Raw genomic sequence first — 21157 nt, 5'->3', positions numbered from 1 at the left:
GGTGTAAAGGACTATTAAAAGTATCAGAAACAGAAAATCTGCCAGAAGATAATTGGACTAATACATTTTTACAGTGTAAAAGACTCCTTTTATTAAAAATAGGGTAATTGCAGAAGAACTAAGCTAGTCATCTGTAGCAGTGTTTACTGCAGTGGAAACATATTTTCTTGAGTTTAAAAAAAAAAAAAGTAGTATTATCAGATTGATAGCTGGAAGCAGAAAGCAACAATTTTCACAGTGAGAAGATTCCAGCAACGTCCCCAAGGATCTTTGTGGGAACCTGTGTTATTCAAGGTACTCAGACACCACTACCTGGAGAAAGGGATCAGTGGTGAGCTGATGATATTAATAAATAACACAAACTCATTCAAGTTGAGTGGATAGAAAGGGAACAGCGATGAACTGTGGAATCCTGTGGAATATTGTCACAACATGGAGCTGGGTAAACAGTAAAGGAAACTCAGTGGTGCTAAGTACAAAATAACGATCCTGTTAACCAGTAGTTTTGTAATCACAAGAACTAATGAAGCCTCCTTCTATAACCAGCAGTTGAGTGACATTTAAACTGAATTACATTAAGTCTGTAGTGTGACTTTAGTCTTTATTACACATAAAAGAATCCACAGAGAAAAGACCTGACTAAGGAGTGAATTCTCTGTTATCTAGTGAGACATTAAAACCTTTGGAAACTTTCAGGGTGATCGGGTCTGGAGTGACTCCCAAGAGCTGGATCTAGTGAGCCTTGCCTTCACTGCACGCACTCAAGGGACCTTCCATCTGCCTTCCTGTTTCCTGAATTCTGGGCTGCCAACTTTGACAAGACTTAAGGAAATTACAGACAGCAAAACCCTTATAGCATTTAATTCCCTTGAATTTTTTTTTTTATGTGGATGTAAAATGCGAAGGTAGTAATAAGGTATTAAAAAAATATTTCAAGGAGCATGGTCTATTTCATCCCACATAAATCAGCAGTGCTGTCAGGGGGAGCAGCCTGGCCTTCCTCTTCCTCTCGTCTTCATTGACTCACCTAGAGACACATCAGGGAGCTGCATCAGCCTCTAAACTGCTCCAGAAAAAAAAAGGTCATTTTTTAACTGGTTTGCCTGGTCCCAGTGCAAGGTGGGGGCACAGATGGCTCTGTGAGCAGAAGCATAGACCTGTATCAGACTAAACTGAGTATAAAACTGCCTGGATCCTGACACGTTTAGTGCTAAATTTGCTATTCCCCACCTGTCATCTGTGCGGAAATAGTTTCAGGTAGAGAACAATGTCTCATGCTGTGTACAGTGTACAGTAATTTCTGCTTTTTTTCCTGACCCGTCCAGAAAGAAAAGTATAACTAAGGCTACTGCAGTTGCCTTCTCTTTTATACAAACAGATTAATAAAACTAAACTTGGGTGCAGAATCAACATCCAGTCTCCACTCCCAGCTCTTTTGTTCAAAAAGACCAATGGCTGCAATGAACATCCACTGTCAAGGGCTGGATGGCTCATCCCAGGCAAGCACCCAGCTGCCAGGCTAAAGACTGATTTGCACCCTCCCTCTCAAGGACCTTTAAAGGAATCCTGTATTTTGGCAGTCAAACAGCTTTGAGAGTGAGCAGCACACACTTTAAAAGTAGCTGTGCTGTGGTGGTGTTGAAGCAGACTATGGAATGTCCAACCCAGGGACTCATCTCTCCTCAGGCCCTCACAATACTGGAGAAACCGAAGTGTGAATTACCATCAGCGAAAACTCCTCCTCGGGAGGAGGTCACCATCACTGTTTCCAAATGGTGGAAGGTCTTGGTGCTTACCTTGGTGCACAGCCTGAGTGCTGAGAGCCCTCAGGAGAAGGACAGCAGAGGAGGAAGCCTTTGCTCCAGGGAGGAATGGCACACATAAAGACATCTCCATCTTCAGCATTTCTGACTGACTGCTCCAAGCAGGTTCTGGTTCTGCCTGGTAGTGACTCTTCACATGTAGAGACACCCACTTACACATGCTTTGTGCTTGCTGTGGAAGCTGTTTTAAGGCTCTGAAATCTTCTCATGCATTGTTTAGGGAGCCTGGACATGAGGCCCGGATAATGAAGTGCTTCAGTCCTGAGAGTCTGGGATATTGTGGTTTGATTTTTCCCCCACACATGGAAGAGTGAAATCATATAACTTTTTAGTAGAAATATTGCTGCAATTGAAAATTTATTTTAAGTTTCTAATGTCACCAAGTTTATGAAAGCCAAAGTCCTCTTCTGCTACATTAAAAAGAAGACAACCCCCCCCAACACAGCTCCATTAGAAACACCCTCAGCACTCCCACAGAGCTGAAGGGTGCATATGCAGAGAGTAAAGAGCAAACACTCATGTTCTGCATGGTCTCTAATAATGATTTCAAACACCACTGTCAACAGGCAGAAAGTTTCTCCCAAAGCCAGAGAGTGCCCCACCTTCACCCCATGAGTAACAGAAGCCAACGCACAGCACGGGATTCCTTCCAGCAACAGTAATTCCTTAAGACTTAAAACTAATGCATTAATCACCTTAATGGTAATCCATTAATGTGAAGAACCTGAAGATCAAAAGGCAGAATCAGGGATGTGCTCCGTAGCAATGGTGTTACAGTTTTAGGGTAATACTGAATTACAAAATTCGACTGACTAGAGGCTTATCCGTGCCAGCAGAGTGTGTGAATACCAAGAGAGCAGAAAATGATGGCACAGAATATTAATATTTCTACACAGGGATTGGTTTGTGTTGATGATGTGATTCAGAAAGGTGACTCGACATGGTTGCTTCTTGAAATCAGGCCCAAAGTATTTAAGGACCAAAATCGTTAACGTTTTATTTAAAGAGCGATACACTTGTTTACGTTGTGGCAGAAAGATCTCTGTATTCTGATCTCAAAATCTTTATATCAGAGGGCAGTAATGCCACCACTTTGAACACTTCCAGTTAATTATCACTAGAACATTTTGATAATGACAGTGTCTTTTGCAATATGAACAAAATGAGGGAAAAAAATAATAAAAGAGTATAGGAAAAAAAAAAGGCCAAACAACCCTGGGAGCACTGACTTCAATGAGTTCAACAAATATTCAAGCCACATTTAATAACTTTATAAAACTAGTATCAAAGTAAAGAATATATAGTCAAAATACAGAAATCAAGTTGAGTGAGAGAAAACAGCCTGATGAGATCAAACAGAAGTTAAACAGAACAGATTAATATAAACAAGTTAGCTGAAAGGTCGCTTTGCTTCGTGTAGCACTATTTCAGCAACTCCTTTCCTCAACAGGCAGCTTAGAAGGAAAAAAGAAGATATGCATCATTTTAAAATCCTGCTGTATGTTTTACTGTGATTGTTTGTAGAAACAGCATCACCCCAATTCGGAACCCAAGTTACTTTCTTATTTAATAAACACAGTGGATGGGGGGTTTTTTTGTAAGAAAATGAAAGTTCAGAATGAAGCGTCTGCATTCAGCTTTCCATTACACATATTGTTCTATTGGCTAGGAATTCTTTTATTTGTGAACTGCAAATTATTAAGATTTGCTTACACTTCCAAACCTTTTGTTTGTCATAGATATTTCACTTCTAAAAGTGTCTGGTGTGGCACTCACTAATTACAGAATTATAAAAGGTAGAATAAGGCTTTGCCCACTCAGAAATTCGCATTTTTGGTAAAGGTAACAATATATCAGCATCACTAACATCCTAAGAATAGGCATACATTTAATTTTATATCACCATCCTTCCAAAGAAAAAAAGAAAGATTAAAAGATGTGTGCAACTGGTTTTAGCTTAGTATAAAATTTTCAAATCAGAACTCATTCAGCTGCGATAAACACTATGAATTACGTCTAAACATAGATGGAAAACAATGTGCCAGGCTTTCAAAGAAAAAAAAAAATTGGTTAGCAGATGATGATCCTGTAGTGCTATTGTGCACTATCCTGAAAGCCCAGAGAGAAAATAAAAAAATAAAAAAGGAAAAAAAAAAAAGAGGAAAAAGAAAAAAAGAAAAAAGAAAGAAAAAAATAAAAATAAAAATAAAAAAAGTCCCCAGACAAACCAGTTTTGATGCAGGTTTGGCATCAACTACACTTTATGGTCTTAGCCTCAGTATGCTCATCCAATAGCTGAGAAATTTAAAGTACCAGATTTTTCCACATCAGATAGCAGGTAGCTGGTGCATACATTTCAGACAAGAGAACTAGGATTTCTTTGAGATGGGATCAATAATGTATTGTTAAAATGTCCAAAGTGTGCAACAATAAGGCAGATTTCTTATTACACCACCCCTTAAAATACCCATTGTTTGATGAATCAAACAAGGTGCTTTAAACCAGCAGAGTAATAGGAGACAAGCAAGTGCCAGAATGAAGAAAAACTGCTAAAATGGGAACTGCCCTTCCTTTCACAAGGAGAAATAAAGAACTTTTGTATCTGGTATTTGAAAGGTTTTTAACAGCTGATATTCAATATCAGCTGATTCCTGAAGTGTTGGCAAGATACCAGGTTTCTGGTACTGGCCATGTCTAATGTTATTTAAATATTCACATCATGCAATAAGCAGTTTCACACTGCAATGTAATGGAAAATACTTCCTAAACTGAATTGGAACTGAGACCCAAAGCAGAACCAGTAAATAAATACCTCGCATATATGTCAAACTATATTCTCCAAACAAAACCTTACATCTTATCAAAGAAGTCAGAAAGTACTAACAAAAATTATATGCTTTCTACTATAATACTGTTAAATTTCCATGGCTGAGAATGTCCCATTAATTTTTTCTGCCTTTTTAAATTAGTTGACAAAGTAGAAATTCAAACACAGAAATAAAATGCATATATATGAGAGCACTGGCTCAGTGAGATATCAAATATACAGCATTCTAGTGTCAAAAGTACAGGCAGAAATGTCCAAGATTTCTTGGTGAAAAAGGGGCATTTGAGGAGTAAAAATTCTACTTAACAATCACTCACATTTTAACAGTGCATTAATTATAACAAAAGCTGGATGATAAGTGAGCAACAGAATCATAATGTTCAGTGTTCATAGCAGAACTTTATCCTCTGCTCATTTAAATGAGGTTGGAAACATATACTCATGTATGTGAAACTTTAAGTAGCTATATTTGTTTTTTTCAATTTTTCAGGATTCTTGCAAGAGGCAAACTTGTGACATGGAATTGAGCTGGATGTCAGTACAAGGTGGTGCTCAGAGAAGTCTTCCTCTCGATGCTGTGCCTCTGGCTTATCAAAGGATGATTAGTCCTACAATCTTGTTTGATCTATTCTTTTGCCTCTAGGAAAAGGGTTTCTTGAGGATACAGTTTTACCTCCAGTAATGATTTATTTGGATCCAACTGGGTCACCTGTAAATACATGAACACAAAGATATGTGTAAGTAGACTTTTGAATTGTTTATCTTCACAGTGCAGACTCTCACAGGGAAAATTTTTGAGCCCCTCCATCAGTGATAACTGAAGTAGTATTATTTTCCAGGATGCAGATTAAGAAATATATATTGTGTTTTCTGTTGTTGTTATTATAAGTATTATTTTGTAATAACAACAAACAGAACAAGGAAAAAACAGCATCCCTGACATTAATTCCAAGAAGGTCTGGTTCTCAACCATAAACTAATGCACGAGTCTGTTTTTGTCAAAGTTAAGAGCTTTTGGAAGGATTACTAGAACACGTGAGTTAAGATGAAAAATAAAGCTGTACTCCTAGAGAATTATCCCAACATTTCAGCCAAACTGATGGTGCAAGCAGCATAGCCATTCCAACAGGATCTCTCCATTGAAAAGAGAAACTCTATTTTCCTATTCCCTTTCTTGCCCCAAGTCACATGGTGGAACGCCCAGCTTTCACTCACCTCAATGCTTTCAGACACCTCAACAATCCCAGGCTGGGAGAAAACTGTTTCGTTTTCTATATATTTACTTATATAGACAAATTAATGACAAGTGTCCCAGCGTCATTCAGATGTTTACAAGTTTACAAGCCAATGCCATGACATCCTTCAGAGTACTGCAAAGCTTCGCGTAGAAAGATGAACCATTTTCCAAAGTATTTCACTTCCATTTTTAAACTTATTTTCCCTGGTAATTCTGCTTTTGTTTATTTTGCTGTGTGAGCACACCAGTTATCAGAAGTCTGCTTGTGAATAACAGCTTACTAGTCTTATGCCATCGGTATAAATGCAAATGCACGCCAATAAACATTTTTTCCAAAGTTAAATTTGTTTCATCTATGAACACAGCATGTCACTGCTTTCTAAAAACATTGAAAACATTAAGGATCCAGCACACAAAATGCTATCAATTAATAAGAAATGCTCATGTAATTTTCTTAAAAGCCTAATTTACTAATCCCGTTACCTATTAACAAAAATAGTATTGCTTCTTATTCCCTCCCCCCAACTAAATCAGGCAAACTTGAAATATATTTGCCTTTCTATTGTCTTATTGAATAATTAGGGAAAAGTTATTATTTAAACAAACTTTCAAGGCTTATCACTTCCTAAGACCATCAAAATCCACGTAATTGCCTCTGACTGCAGCAGAATTTTCTTAAAAATGACATACTTTAAAAACCCAAACCAAACCCAAAAACCAAACAGATGCATTATTTTTATTCCCAAAGAAGAACATATTTTCTTAAACTTCATGTTCCATGGTAAGCTACTGCTAAATGTCTGAAGAGAAAAATAATTTACAAAAACCAGACTCAATTTCAGATTCCTATTATCTACAGTCCAATTATGCATTCTTGCACAGATGCTGCCTGAATTATTGAAAGGTTATTATCTTCGAAAGCAAACCTGTTATGTAAAAAACAGCCAAAGTAGTGCATTTAAGTTTGTGATTACAGAAGTATGCTAATTAAGTATCTTGTTGCATTTTTTAATGTTTTGGTATTCTGCTACAGTCTGTTACTGAACAGGGAGTGAGGTAAAGAGGGGTCTGTGCAATTCGCAGCATCTGAGGTATTGGGCACCTGAGAGAAGCAATTTTCCTTCTTTTCAGTACAAGTCTCTATTAATTTAGACATCTTTATTTTCAAATCGTGCAACCATTTTGTTGGGGTTTTTGTGTTTGCCTTTTTTTTTTTGCAAGAAAAGGCAGGAAAGTCAGAACAAGTCTCTTTTCCACTTAGGAAAAAAAAAAAATCTCGGAAGTATGCCTAGGCACTGAACACAACCTTCCAGGCTGTAACCATATGGAAACCTATTATTCACTTGAGTGTAATTCAAGATACATGTCCTAGTCTAAGGTCTGCAAACTTCAAGGGCCTTAAATAACAACAACACATGATGCTCCTTCCTCAGTGAGAAGGGTCCTAGGAGCCTTGTGGAGTACCTGCAGCACAAGGACTGTGCAGCTTTTCACCATAATTTCAGTGTACTGCTTAATTCACTGAGGGACAGCAGAGTTTGCAAATGTTTACACCATTACCCAATTAACTAACAATATGGCTCCTACATCTGTCAACAAACAAAGCTGTTGTTGCTTTGTTTTAGCTCCTTGGCATTTTCTGTTCATATGGGTCGCCATTGTACTTAATTATCACACCACAACCCTTCTGCAGATTCTACTTTGTTATTAGTGGCTTGTAAATATGTTGTTTACTACAAAGAATAGAAGCCTTATTAGTGAACATACCTCCTAACAAAAGAAATGGTTTCTCTTGTAAATATATGAAATATAAGACCTAAGATGCATTCTAACTTACAGTATTTTAAAACAGAATTAGAAACCAAAGACTGATCTATAGCAGAGATCAAAGGAAAGAGCTGTAGCCTGCAAAGGTGTGTTTAATGTAGTGCTCTACTGCATCTCATTCACTTACATTTATATGCATTATTTCATAATGAAGAGTATAAAATGCCTTTAAATGCATATCTGTGTGCCTTGTTTCATTTCTATTAGTATAAATTCTGGAGCCCACTTCAGTGCTGACACCCCTTGGCTCTGATGCCATTGCATGATGCTCTTTCCAAAGCAGCCCTGCACATTATGTAAGCTACACTGTCCCAAACCCCTACACCTTTATTATTTGAAGATTTAGTCAATGTTGTTAGCATGTACACAGAAAATCATTGAAGTACGCTTATATATTGAATCTGATTTCATCTGTTCCACCTATGTGGTGGAATGAACACTTTCTTTATTAAGGTTGCAAAATTCATCTTCAGCATTAGTTAAAAGCCTTAACAAATGCTAAAGGTACATTTTTGTCTGTATCTTTAAGTCCTGCAATAACTGACTTTCTACCAGTCATAAGCACACAGTCTAGGAGTCACCTCCCACATCCCACTGTGATACCAGCTGAATGTATTTTGCAAATCTTCTGTGGGTTTGCTAATGCCAAATACTTTATATGATAATGAAACATAAACTAAAACCCCTTAAAAAGAGACTGTAAGGCATTCCAAACTTAGCTGGTGAGGACAGTGGCTGAGGAGGGACTAAGTGTCCAGAAGCTGAGAGTATAACACAAGTGACAGCAAAATTACTGACATTCAAGCTCACAGAACCCTGTAAAATAACATGCAGGTGCTTTCAGGGCTGTCCCAAAGCCCTGAACACAGAGAGTGCCCCAGGAGATTTTATCTTCAGGCAAATGACTTTCTGTGCAAACTTCAACACTCCCCCCTCTCAGGGAAGACTCCTTTGAGCAATAGGATCAGAGGTGCTACAGGACTTTATTTCTGCCAGTCTTAGATCTTGCCATTGAGCTGCTTTCACCAAAATAGGTTTAAGTTGATAAACAATACTTTTTTTCCAACTGTGGATTCAGTTTTATGGGATCTTAGGGTTTGGTGCACTGCAGCTACAGCTTCATCTTTTAGGAACTTTGTTACACAACCAATGTCAGTTTGGTGCCAGAGAGGTTATCACTTAAGTAAGTATTTGTTTAAGTGAATTCTGTGGTGATTATTCCACCTAAGCACTAGCTAGTTGAAGTACTTCTGTGGCACTTAGAAGTTCAAATCATTTAAGACTCTGCAAGGCACAAGGTAGTAATGTTAACTCTTACACTCCTCCTGTAAGAATGTAGTAGCTGCTTACACTTTATTCTGAATAAAGTCATTGGGTTTTTAGATAAACCAAAAATGAAAACTGATACTAGTTTAAAGAACATTTTAATACATTTTTATAGCAAAGTCTTTTTCCTTCTAGAATAACTTTTGAGCTATTTCTGTCTTCACCTTTGCTGACCTATCTGTTCTATTACACACACACATCCTGAGCAGCTGTACTTTTACCACTTACAAGGTGTGGTTCCTTACCCTCCCTAACTCTGCAGGGAAAAGATAAATAAATAAAAAAAAAAAGGCTTAATGCCCAGCAAGGTAATTTAAAAATAAAGAATCAAATACACAATTATCATGACGCTTACACAAGCAGTAAATATCACACCCTTCACCTTTCTCTCCACCCTAGGACAAGGATCTGATTCCTGAGTAGCACAGCCTCTATACCACTTACACACGCATGAATACATTTAATGAATCTAACGGACAAAGAGTTCTTTTACTCTCTTTCCTAATCCTCCTAAAGTATAAATGCAATAGAAATTACTTAAAGGCACACCTGGTAAAGTACCAGATCTGTTTAAAAAACTATATTTTCAGAGTGACACACAAACAAATACAGTGAATCCTTTCTACCCATTGAAATATCTCTGGGTTACACAGATAATACACTCAACTTGAGCAACAAACAAAAGTAGGGTTACTTTATAGAAATATATGCAATTAGATCGGGCTTAGTTGAATAAACTTGGAGATAATTTACATCTGAATTGAAGAAAGCAGTCACAAACAAGGAAAAATATGTCATAGTAAAAGACTTGTAGCCTCGATCCAAATACAAAGCTTTAATCCAATACATCACACTCTTGTCTTACTCCTCTGAAGAGGTTTTCTCAAAACATATTTTAGATTAAGCATACTTAAAAATACATTTACTAAGCAAAGTAACAGCTGTTGATAAAACAGGAAATTGTGATGCTGTATCCTCTATTTTGAGCATGCTTCCCATTTTTCCCTTGGAAAGTCGTGCAGTGCTCCGAGATGCCACCAACCTTCACATAGAGTAAGTTTTCATTGCCTTAACATAATCTATATTAAAACAAATTTTGCTGCATAGATTTTAATCAGTGAAGGCTTATTGATCTCTCTTGCCCTACTTGACTTACTTGACAGGAAATTAAGAGAGCAACTGTGTTCTCCCGTATTTTCTAAAACACTGAACACAATGACAGGGTGGTGCAAATAACAAGGATAAGCCCAAACCCAGTGCTGCTGTATTTGTATAGTGGCACTTGGACTATCTTTTTAAAAGTTCTAAATGAAAATCTGATTTTTCAACTGGAATAAATACCTGATATTAGCAAAACAAAGCTTAAAAACCCCACAAAACTGAATTTCTTTTTTTGGTCAAAACTAAATAAAGCCCCAATGTTAATGATGTTTTTAAAAACACCAGACTTTTCCCAATCCTATGGCTTTTTAACAGTGAGTAATAAAACAAATACGTAACTGTAGTTTATCTACTTTTCAACAAAAGGCCTTAGGAAGGACTGTATACGCCTGGGTGCCTCTGAGGCAGTTCTGTGCCTCTTTTTAGCCAAGGATCAGATATTTTGTTTAATGATCAGTTCTTGCCCAAAATACAGCCAAAATACATTCAGTTACCAACATCACTGAATATTTGTTTTATGTTTCTTTCCAAGAACTAATCTCACTTAAAAAAATCACTACCAAGAGGCTGCATCTCCCTCTAGCCTTTCAAACAGCTCATTTTCAACGACAAAATAACCAACCCACTCCTTCATTTTGGCCGAAGTGCAAACACAAAAGTATTTCAATTAAGAAAAGCCTCTTTGAATAATGTGACTTTTATTGTTATGGTGCTGATGGTGCTGAAGTATTACACAAGTTGCCTTAAGAGCAAGAAGATGAAGTTGGAGTCAGTCAGAGGAGTCACCTGCAGGTCCTGACCCAGACAATTATGATCCCACAGTGGCAACAACTCTGAGACAGGAGGACTTCAGGCTTCAAGGAAGAGCAAGGCGGTGTAAAGCTCTCCTCAGATTTTCTGCTCTCCTCCCTTCCTTCTTTCTGGTTTGAAATATTTGATCTATTTAGGAATTCTTTGTGTGGTTTCTTGGAAAAAGAGAAGCCAACAGAGTACCTTGGACCTTGTCTTTTCCTGACAAAGGACCTGCAGGAAGAGAAGCTCCACTACCTGCTCTCTCACACTATTTACCTTCATTTTTCTTGTTGAGCAGAGAAAGTTTAAGCACTGGCATTTACAGATGAGAGCATTTGTATGTTAAGCATCCTTTCTGCTGTGCCAGGGAGCAAAACAGTCCATTTCTTGTGGGCAGTGCTGCCTGTGTGCTTATAGTGAACTAACAATTATTCATGTATTTAATTATTTGAAAACGTGCTAGCTTCACAGAAAAAAGATGACATCCCCAGAAATACTACAAATTTCACTCTGGCGATCGATGAAGAGCTGACAGGAAGCGAACAGCCACGTTGTCTGGGAGTTTGAAAACACATAAATACATTTAGTGCTCCAAATGAACTCTAAGAACTTTGCTTTGCATACATCCTGTGTATGGGGAATGGATGGGAACACAGTCACTCACAGGAGAACAACCCAGGATTGGATTCATGTGCACTTAATTATAATTGCATGAAAAAACAATCCAAAAGGATTTTTATCATGAGTTCAAAGGATTAAGATGTTCAGATACCACAATGATATCTACAGTATAACATTGTGATTGGTAGATAGGTAAATGGAATAAAGAGAGTGCCTAGGACTGCTTTGGTGATTTAGTCTGATGCATTACTTATGCAATTACCAAAACAGCAGGAGATCATTAAATTTTCTGGTAACCAGACACAGCAGTCTTAGTATCATACAATTACAAAGGCTCTCTATTGGTATTTTATCATTTCATTTTCTTCCTACAAGGGTCAAAAAAAGTCCACAAAATGGATATTAAGCATGAATTCTGGAGAAAAAGTATAAAATCTCTTAGGCCCAGTTTATGCTGGATAATCTCAAATGCAAGAGCAAAGCTCTACAGCTTAACTAAGGCATCTTCCTGTGAACAATAACGCGCCTCCCCTGAAATAAATGTTTTGTAAAATGGGGCAGTGCTGAATAAAAGAGCACTTTGGGTGCGAGGGATGTGCACTGAAGGGCTGTTGGGTGGAATATATTAATCCCATGGTTGGCATTAGTCACTGGGCTAACTAATGAGGATGATTCACCGGAGAGCTCACGCTCCGCATTGAGCATTCAGCGCTGAGTGAATGCTTGCTTACCCTAGTGAGCCCCAAGTAAAAGAGCTCATCTGAAATGCACACCTATTTCCTGAAACTGGTTAAACATTCCTTGTATTCAAATAGAGTTGCTGTGAGAGATCAGAAACTATATTGATCTACAGAATGTAATTCTACTTCTTTTCTTACATCTGTGAGATGTGACCTCCTTTCAGGGACTTGATACACGAAGGGCTTTAATCTTTCTCTTTGGATCAGTTACTTATCTAAAGACACTGGGTCTGAAAGAAACACATCAAGTCTGTCTTTCTTGTAAAAACATTGTGAAAAGTCTTCCTGCAATATTTACAGAATTTTTTACTACCTACATGGAAATTATATTTCCAGACAAGCAAACATCACATTTCAAGAAGCAAAATATACTCAATATTCTCTCAAGTGCTGTCACTGACTTCACCAGAGCAAGAATGTTACCTACTCCCTTCAGTAGGAGCTTACCAAAAGACTGTGATACTGTTCTTTGTGAGGAACAAACTTGTTAAAACAGGAATATCTGGGAGCTACAAATGCTTCAGTGTCCTTTCGTCTTGCTCTTGAGGTTAATCGTTCTAGTCCCTCCACTGTTACAAGTTGTCAGGAAAAACAGTCAGAAACCAGATTTCAAAAAGAGGCATGGGAATATGCCAGTCTGGAATGGCCAATTTGCTTAGGCAACTTCTTCATGTCTTAACTAAACCAAACCTAACTGCTTGAATAAATAAAATAACAACATATCCTGAAAGGAGATAAAAGACAAGGGCAGATAGTATTGACTTAAGGAAAGCTGTAAATGATAGGAGGAGGGACATCTACCTTTGTAGGTGGCTGTGGCCTTGTGTAAACTAGATTAGAGTAAACACATGACACCACTGACCTGAAAAATTTAAATTATGTGAATTAAAAGAGATGACTACTACTTTGTGTGGTAGGAAAGATGAATATCAGTAACCGAAATGCCTGGAAAAATTACAGGTATCACATGTAATTTTCAAAATTTTTTTAACCTATCAGAAAAATATTTCATTCATCTGAAATCCTCCTCTGCTATAAAACAGATATTCAAGCTACTTTCCTGATTTACAGAAAATTATTAAAAGTACTATAGGGTATAGTCATGACACTGCAAAATCCTTTATCACAATAACAGCTTTCTTCCATTTTTCTATCAAGATCAGGATTGGAGGAAGAATGTTAAGAGACAAAGATGGTCCAGGACATTCAACTCTTTCATGAACTATTTAGAGAGTTTAAACACGACCTAATGAGTTTAAAACAATGTTATCTGAAGGAAGTAGTTTGCATGGGGTGAAATTCAGAACAATCCTTACAAAGAACACCTGCCAGAACTCATATACAAAATTGTCAAACTACCTGGCATAGCAACATAGGGATTGTGCTCTAAAATTACCTTTCTGAGAACATCAGAGGATAATTCCCTGCTCAGAGGTCTCTGTACCAAGTGCTGCAGCTAAACTTACTATCCTGTAAGTACAGGATATATAGGATATGTTCTTTTCACAACTGTAAGCATCAAAGAGGATTAATCCTGCCAAAGCACAGGAATGAACAATCACATTTGGGTTTGGAGGAATACCTTACTCTATACTCCCATATAAAACTACAAATTGCCTGGCCCTAAATTTACTGAAATCCTGATCATATCTTATTTAAATTGACATGCAATTTGAGTTAAATTTATTTTCTGCCCTTTCAAGGGAGACAGATTTTTTGTTTCTGTTTATTTAAACTGCTGTTGAAATTGGTTAATTAAAAGGATTTAAAAAATCTTAATACTCTAAACAGAGCAAACTGGTTCTGAATTATTAAGCAACATTTTAGATGCATTTAAATAACCTTAAGTGACTTAACTGCCACCTGATCCTAAGCTGTGGCTCAGAAAAATAAAATGTGAAATACTGTAGAAGTCTTGGCTTACCAAGGCTTCCAGATACAGTAAATAAAGAGCTTAAGTCTCTAATACCGTGTCTGCAGAAGGCATCCTCTCAAATACATAACTAATGCTCCACCTCAAGGAGAAACCAGCAGCAGAAATTATAGGCTGCAATTTTGATTTTTCATGAGAAATTAATAAATTCAGTATTGGAGAAAACATGCCTGGCCCTCCCTTTCCAAGAGATACCATAAAACATTCACAAACATATTAACCCTAGTAGGGTGGCTGAAGCCCAGTTTGGGTAAATCTCTGCACATTCCTTTTATAGTTTCAGCTAGACCTGGTCCACTTCAGCTTCTTGCCCTCGTGGGGTAAAATGCCCACCCTGTAACAAGTTAAGGGTTTTAGGAAGACTTGTGCACATCACCAGCACTGAAGTAAGTGAAGAACTGATCATCCAGAGCTCTCCAAGGCACTGGGAGAAGGAGGATCTTGCAGCTGTGAGATCAAGAGGACTACCAAAATCAGAATCTGGGAAGGCTTTTAAGAGAAAGGGACTTAAATACTGAACTAGAAGGTTGACTGAGCACACTAATATACATAGGGTAAGCTCTTTCTATTAATAGTTCAACGTGATTTCTGGAAGAAATGGAACTATAACTGTGAAATCAGCACACACATTTAACAGCGCACACATTTGCTCCCATGAAGCCTTTGCAGGTGTATTTAAGAATAATGCCAAGAAATACAACACAGCTTTTCACTCCCAAAGATGTGCTTGCCAACATTTTCAGAGTCTGAGGCACAGGCTGCCCCAGGCTCACATTTGTGATACACACTGGTGGTACAAGATGTGGTGCTGAGGTGCTGAGAGAGGAGCTGGTTAATATCTAATTTCAGCACTGATAGAAAGAACAACACAGTCAGTGACAAAGACCCAATAACAAGTCACTGCATGTGCTTAACTGCTTTGGAATGTCACTGCTGCTTTAAAATCTACAAGTAGTGTCTGGAAAAGGTTAATCTATGTATTTACTCATGTGTAGAAGTTTGTATTTACAGTAGGGTTATGATACCAACTTTAAGTTAGCTAAGGATATCTGTGTAAGCAACTGGAACATAGCACTAAGAACTAATGAATTTTTATTTACCAAAGATGTAAAAATACTTCAACAACACTGTAGCAGGACTGATGGCTTTGAAAAGCAGGTAAAAATGATCTAACAAGTTTATCACAAGAAAATGTTGATTTGGTTGAAGATAATCCCCTTGTTTTGATAAGACAGAAACACTTTCGGGGGTGTGTATGTTATTGTAAAGCAGATTAGGATAGAAAAAACCTGCAAACTAACTTTAGAAGGCATGTTTTCATCTTATTGCAGCAAAACTCCAGCAAAGTAATTCTGATACTTTCAAACATATTTTTTAAAAAATGTTATTTATAGCTTAAATACAGACATTTAAAATGCTCTTGTTTTCTGGAGCACAAGCATGTCAAGTGCTCTGTCCTTGTGGCACAGATTCCAATTCATGTTTGTAACATATCATACAGCAGAAGGGTCTTGATAACTTACAGTGTATTTTTAAGAGACTACAGACCCCAAAGCTCAAGGCAATGAATATATACTTTGACTGTGTTTCCAAGCCATTCAACAATGACTTATTTTTATGTTTTTTAATCTGTCTATGGAATTGCACACTCCCAACTTTCCAAACCTGGGGAACATGACAAATGTCATTTATGGTTCTCAGTGGTTAGCAAATCCCTGGGGAATATTTTTTGTCTGTTGTAGCTCTGGTGGTCACAATGGCAACGGGATTCATACATGGCTGAGTCAATCAGCATGAATCATTTATGTGACTCCTCATACACGGCATTATTAGGTTGGAATCATAGAAAAAAGATGACAGGGTCTTTGCTTCCCACACAACAGACCAACAGCTCCAGACCCTGCCATTAAATTCTCCTTTCTTTGCCTCAGCCTTTTCTCCCTGCCAGTTTCACAAATGTGCTGACAATACCAGCCTGTTCTAATTTAGTGGTATTTTTTTCTTTTCTACTCCTTTTTAAATTTGTTCTTATGTGATTCACCTGATAAATTTCTGAACTTTTTACAGAGGACTAACATTCATAATGATGATGATGTGATTAAGTACAGAAACAGGCAGTGTAAAATGAAAAAAAAAAGTAAAATATTAAGGGTAATATACCTGTAGAGTTTTTATATTAAATATGTATTACATAAGAAATAAGTTACAGGTAGGGACGCATGACTTGCAAAATATTTAAAACACACAAACCCATTGTTTAGCCTGCAAAACATCATTTTTCTTCCATCAAGTAAACTGAACAAATCCTGGAATCACAGGTGACTTCTAGTCCTTGGTTCCACTGGAAGTGATACTGCATGCTTAAGGAGTAAAGTTAATTAGCGATTAATGAGATTCCTTAAATGCAGCTTTTCAGTCTGACTGATTAGGATTCCCAATATAGGACAAGGTGGAGGAAGAGCTGCAAGCACTGCAATCCTGTTCACAGTTATGCCAAAAATGGGTCAGAAATCACATCCACTCACAAGGTTGTCTTCTTGCTAAGGATGAGTTTCTTCTCCTTTGGAGTACTTACAAATAAGACGATAAAGCAAGAGGTATCTGTTACAAACTACTGTAAACATGTCAATCAGAGCCTCATTCCTAGTGAACTTCCTCCAGAGGCAGTGATGGGAAACAAAATGGAAAAGCAATCCAAATTATTCAACTCCTTTGGTGAAAAATGGCTTAACAAGTTGTCTGGAGATGCCTCCAGCACACAAGACCCCAGCTGGTCCAGAGCTGCCCCACTCCTCTGCAGTGCTGAGGCAGCATGGCCAAAGAGCTGCTGAACTTCAGCCACCACCCCACCACTGCTTGGCTCTGTCCTGACATCTCTGCAGTGCCCATTCCCTTCACCTTTTATGCAGGGCCCCTGCACAGTTGGACCCACTGACTTTCACCTTTGCCGTAGCAATGACTAAACAAGAAATGAAAACTAATTTGTGCAGAAAACACAGAGGTGTATTTTCAAAGAAACTTAGTAGCTAGCACAAAAATTACCTGTTGTTTTATCAACAGAATTTAACTGGCTTTTGTAAGCAGTGAGCAGTATTGATTCTGAAAATCAGCAGGTACATCATTACAATTTCAAGGCAGGAGATGTAATTATCTACTGGTATTATGTAACAAGATCAAATATTTATTAGTATGTACTTAATAGTTCATAACTGGATATTATCTGACACTGAGCCTTGTTCATAACATAAAGTTGCACCAAAATGGCAAAACCAGAGAGATCAGAAGTACCAGCCCATAACAGACCTGTACTACCAGCAGTGTTGATGGAGCTTCCTTCAAAACAGGACGTGAGTGATGCACGCTCAGAATATTCAAGTTTTCACTGAATATGGTCCATAACTCTTTTCCGAAATGTAGGATTTTTTACAATGTCACGAGGCAGGTTTCACACAGCTCTGTATGTAACATCTGACAGCACTGGTCAGGCAGCACCAGGCTTAGAGCTTGGCAGCACTGGAACATACCCAGGCACCCCTTTTACCTTCTATGCTGTAACACACCAGCCCACCTAACCCACAGCAGCAAGAAGCAGAGGTATTTATTCCTGAAAGGTGTTTACTCACATCTCTCCTTGGAAAGGTGCCCAGCAGCTTGTACTCCTCCCAAGGATATCCCTTGGAAGCTACAAAATCAAAAACAACCTGCAGCTTGCTGCTGGCCAGGAAACGCCGCTCAAAGAATTCTCCACTGGGCGTCCGGATGCGGAGTTTGCTGACAGACTCAGTGCTCTCCTCCTTCGGCTCCGGAGGCAAAGACTGCTCCAGAGAGAGCCTGATAGCCTGGGGAAGGAAAAACAACCATTTAGGTTGCAATGCCAGCAACAAAAGAAAAGGACAGAAAGCTTTTCTTTTTATTTCTTCTAGAACTTCAAGACGTGTCGCAGCACTCCAGAGCCTTTATATCTCAATGACAAAATAATTTTTATTCAATCCTTAATAACAGCCCACCAGACAACTAATTAAAATAAATCCTTCTTTATAGCACATATTATTAGGTCTACAGTTAATGCACGATGGGATACGTAATTTAATCATTTGGCAGAAAGCCTTGGAAAAAAATTGAATGAGAGAATAATTGTCAAGTGGCCAATTGCTTCCTTAAAGGGTATAAATTAAAAGGCAGTAAAAGTATTTCTTTAAATGCACTTGTCAAATTGTCTTCCTCTTGCAGAGAGTAATTGACCATTTGCAGTAGAGTGGGCCCTTAATGGCAGTTCCAAGTGAAAAGAAATATATGCAAGAAATTTACTATAAATAAACTGAAACACTGTTAACAGATGCAATTAAAAATGCCACAAATGTACATGAGATACACAGTGCACATATAAAAAGTAGGAATGGTCAAAGAAGAAAACTGGGTGAATGGAAATGTGAGCCTGAAGATTTAAAGTAAGCTGCTATATTTTTATTATTATTATTATTATTATTATTTTCAAGAAGATGGTTCCAAGTACAGATGAGCACATTTTCTGCAACAGCTTGCATAAAATGAGCCCCCAAACTGCAACGACACTACATGACTAAATGCGTATGACTGTCTTCCTGCTAACAACATTGCTGATGTCAAGATTTTAAGGGCAGGACCCAGGTCTGTGTTCTCTGACCTATGTCTCTGGGAGCTGCTACAGCCCCAATCCTTTGATTAGATTTATTTTTTTTTTAAATGAAATTAATGGCTAACATTAGACTGCCGAATGAGGTGGCCTTCATTTTCAAGGGCACTTTTGGTACTCATGGGCAGCATCAGCATCTGTCAAAGATTTGGTCATACTCAGAAGCAGCTCTGTTACAATATCATCTCTCTTAAGGTGGCGCTTAACAAGAAGGTAAAGGGATGGAAGAAGCAGCACAAACACACTGCCTCCCTCAAAATGTGCCTAAAAGACAATTTTTCAAATTGAAGAGGCGGTCAGGCAAGGATTTACCCAGATTTTCAAGGAACTTTCAGGATACAGAGTTGCTATTTGTGCTTTTGAAAACCTCCCCAAGGTCATTTAGTAACAGAAACTGATGGATGGTGATTACATTGCAGAGAAAGGACTGGGCAGAAGCAAGATGATGAAGCCTTTTAAATAGTCTACTTCTTACACACGCACCTCTGAGCAAATTATACCTCAGTATAAATATTTATACATAGAACTTGAGTTCATTTTTGCTCATCTACTATGAGATTATATTTTAAATAGATTCTATTTTAATTTTCTCCCTCTCCATTCTAAACCACCTGCTTACTATCTTGCTGTTTTGACATTTCCACACACAGTATAACAACAGATGCTACATTATTTACTGAACCCAATCAATTATATTATAGAAAAATAAACAACAGTAGCTCATTAGAGCTCCTTCCTTTGTGCAAAGAGTGTGTCACTCCCCAAAGTAACCACTCTCCAATGCTTCCAACATAAAATGGCAATTTACAATGGATATTCTGTACCAGCAAACCAAGTCAGAAAACAATGACATGATGGAACACATTAAAAACTCTTGGATCTGAACAAGCAATTTCAGTTTGTTGATAAAAAGATGTTCAGTATGTGAAGAGCTCAATAGCCAGATTTTAAAATACAAATGGAACATAAAGCCACTTCTGTAAGTAAACACTGTTACAGAACAATTCAGTCCAAGTAATCTGTATACTTGAAAACAGGGAGTGTTAGTAAACATTATTGTTAAAATCCCTTTTGTTCTACTAAGCAAACAGATTCTATTATTTCCATTACTGCACTCTGCATTAAAACAGGGAAGCCCAGGTATGTTTTGATAACATGGGCCAATCTTGCAGCCTTTGCATAAGAAAACTGTTTCCAAAAGGCCAAGGTATCAGAAAAGGTTCAGAAGCAGATATAATGATGCAGAAATAATTACTGTTTCTATGTATGCAAAATTACTTAGAAAAGAAAAACTTATTTCTTACTTAAGCCTGAGTGTGAGCTGATTGTGAGCCTGCTCCTGCTACAGTAGATTCATGGTCAACTGCTATTAACCTCACAGAATTGCCATCTCACAACTAGTCTAGACTCTGAAAGAGGCTGCAGGAGCCATCTCTGAGAGGCACTGGGACCCTCAGAATTTACAAAATTGAGAAAGTCTACAAAATAACAGTTTGAGGAACACTACTCTTCACAGCACAGGGTTTCTGTTTTCTTACAGAGGCCTAGAGACATAAAGTACTTGTTTAAACACAATTTTCATTCTAAGGAAGATTCTGTAGAAGACTGTTCAGAAATTTTTTGAAGTACCACAAATCCACATTTCAAGATTTTTTATTATCTTAAAATTTTTAATAAGTGCATTGTCTCCCAAATTAAATTTGGCAACTTGTTTGAACAGAATTGCAGGTAAGCTTTGTGCTACTTCCTGGAAAAAATGAAAGGGCCCCATGTTTTTAAAAGGAGTGGCTGCAGAAAACAGGTTAGAGCCTCCCAAAGATTCCAGCATTTATGGAGCCCATTTCACAGATCTCCTCTAAGCAGGTCTATCTAATATCTTGCTTTTTGAGACCCAGATGACAAGACCCAGATGAGAAAAGCTATTAAACAGTGGATGAAAATGATTTAGTTGCACTTTGTTTCACAGATATATAGTACGAAATCAATAATAAAAAAAATTGATCACATAAAAAGTATACTTTGAATTAAAGTTGCAGAGTGTGTTGAATGATAGTTTCAGTGTTCATAAGCTTCATGAATTCAAAAAGTTGTCAGACAAGGTAAAACATCCCACCTCACGTTCTTCCTCCTGTTCTTTCCGGATTTGTTCCAAGCGAAACTGCTCTGCCATTTCTCTCTCTTGTGCTTCCCTCTAACAA

At 37.7% G+C, this 21157-nt stretch overlaps 1 protein-coding gene across 1 annotated transcript in view; it reads right to left on the bottom strand.

Annotated features, from left to right (window-relative positions):
- Positions 1-2163: 2163 nt before the first annotated feature.
- The window catches only part of FAF1 (Fas associated factor 1), a 152571-nt gene continuing 133577 nt past the window's right edge, over positions 2164-21157 (bottom strand). Inside the window, exons 17-19 of the mRNA XM_010408851.3 lie at positions 21073-21150; positions 17911-18126; positions 2164-5359 (exon numbers count right to left, since the gene is read on the bottom strand). Of these exons, the coding sequence (XP_010407153.2) occupies positions 5276-5359; positions 17911-18126; positions 21073-21150 (378 nt within the window). The 3' untranslated portion in view covers positions 2164-5275. The remainder of the gene's footprint in view (positions 5360-17910; positions 18127-21072; positions 21151-21157) is intronic.

Source organism: Corvus cornix, chromosome 8, assembly GCF_000738735.6.
Source record: "Corvus cornix cornix isolate S_Up_H32 chromosome 8, ASM73873v5, whole genome shotgun sequence".
NCBI classification, from domain to species: domain Eukaryota; kingdom Metazoa; phylum Chordata; class Aves; order Passeriformes; family Corvidae; genus Corvus; species Corvus cornix.
Note: the sequence above shows the minus strand (reverse complement) of the source record. Positions and strands in the feature narration are given on the sequence as shown.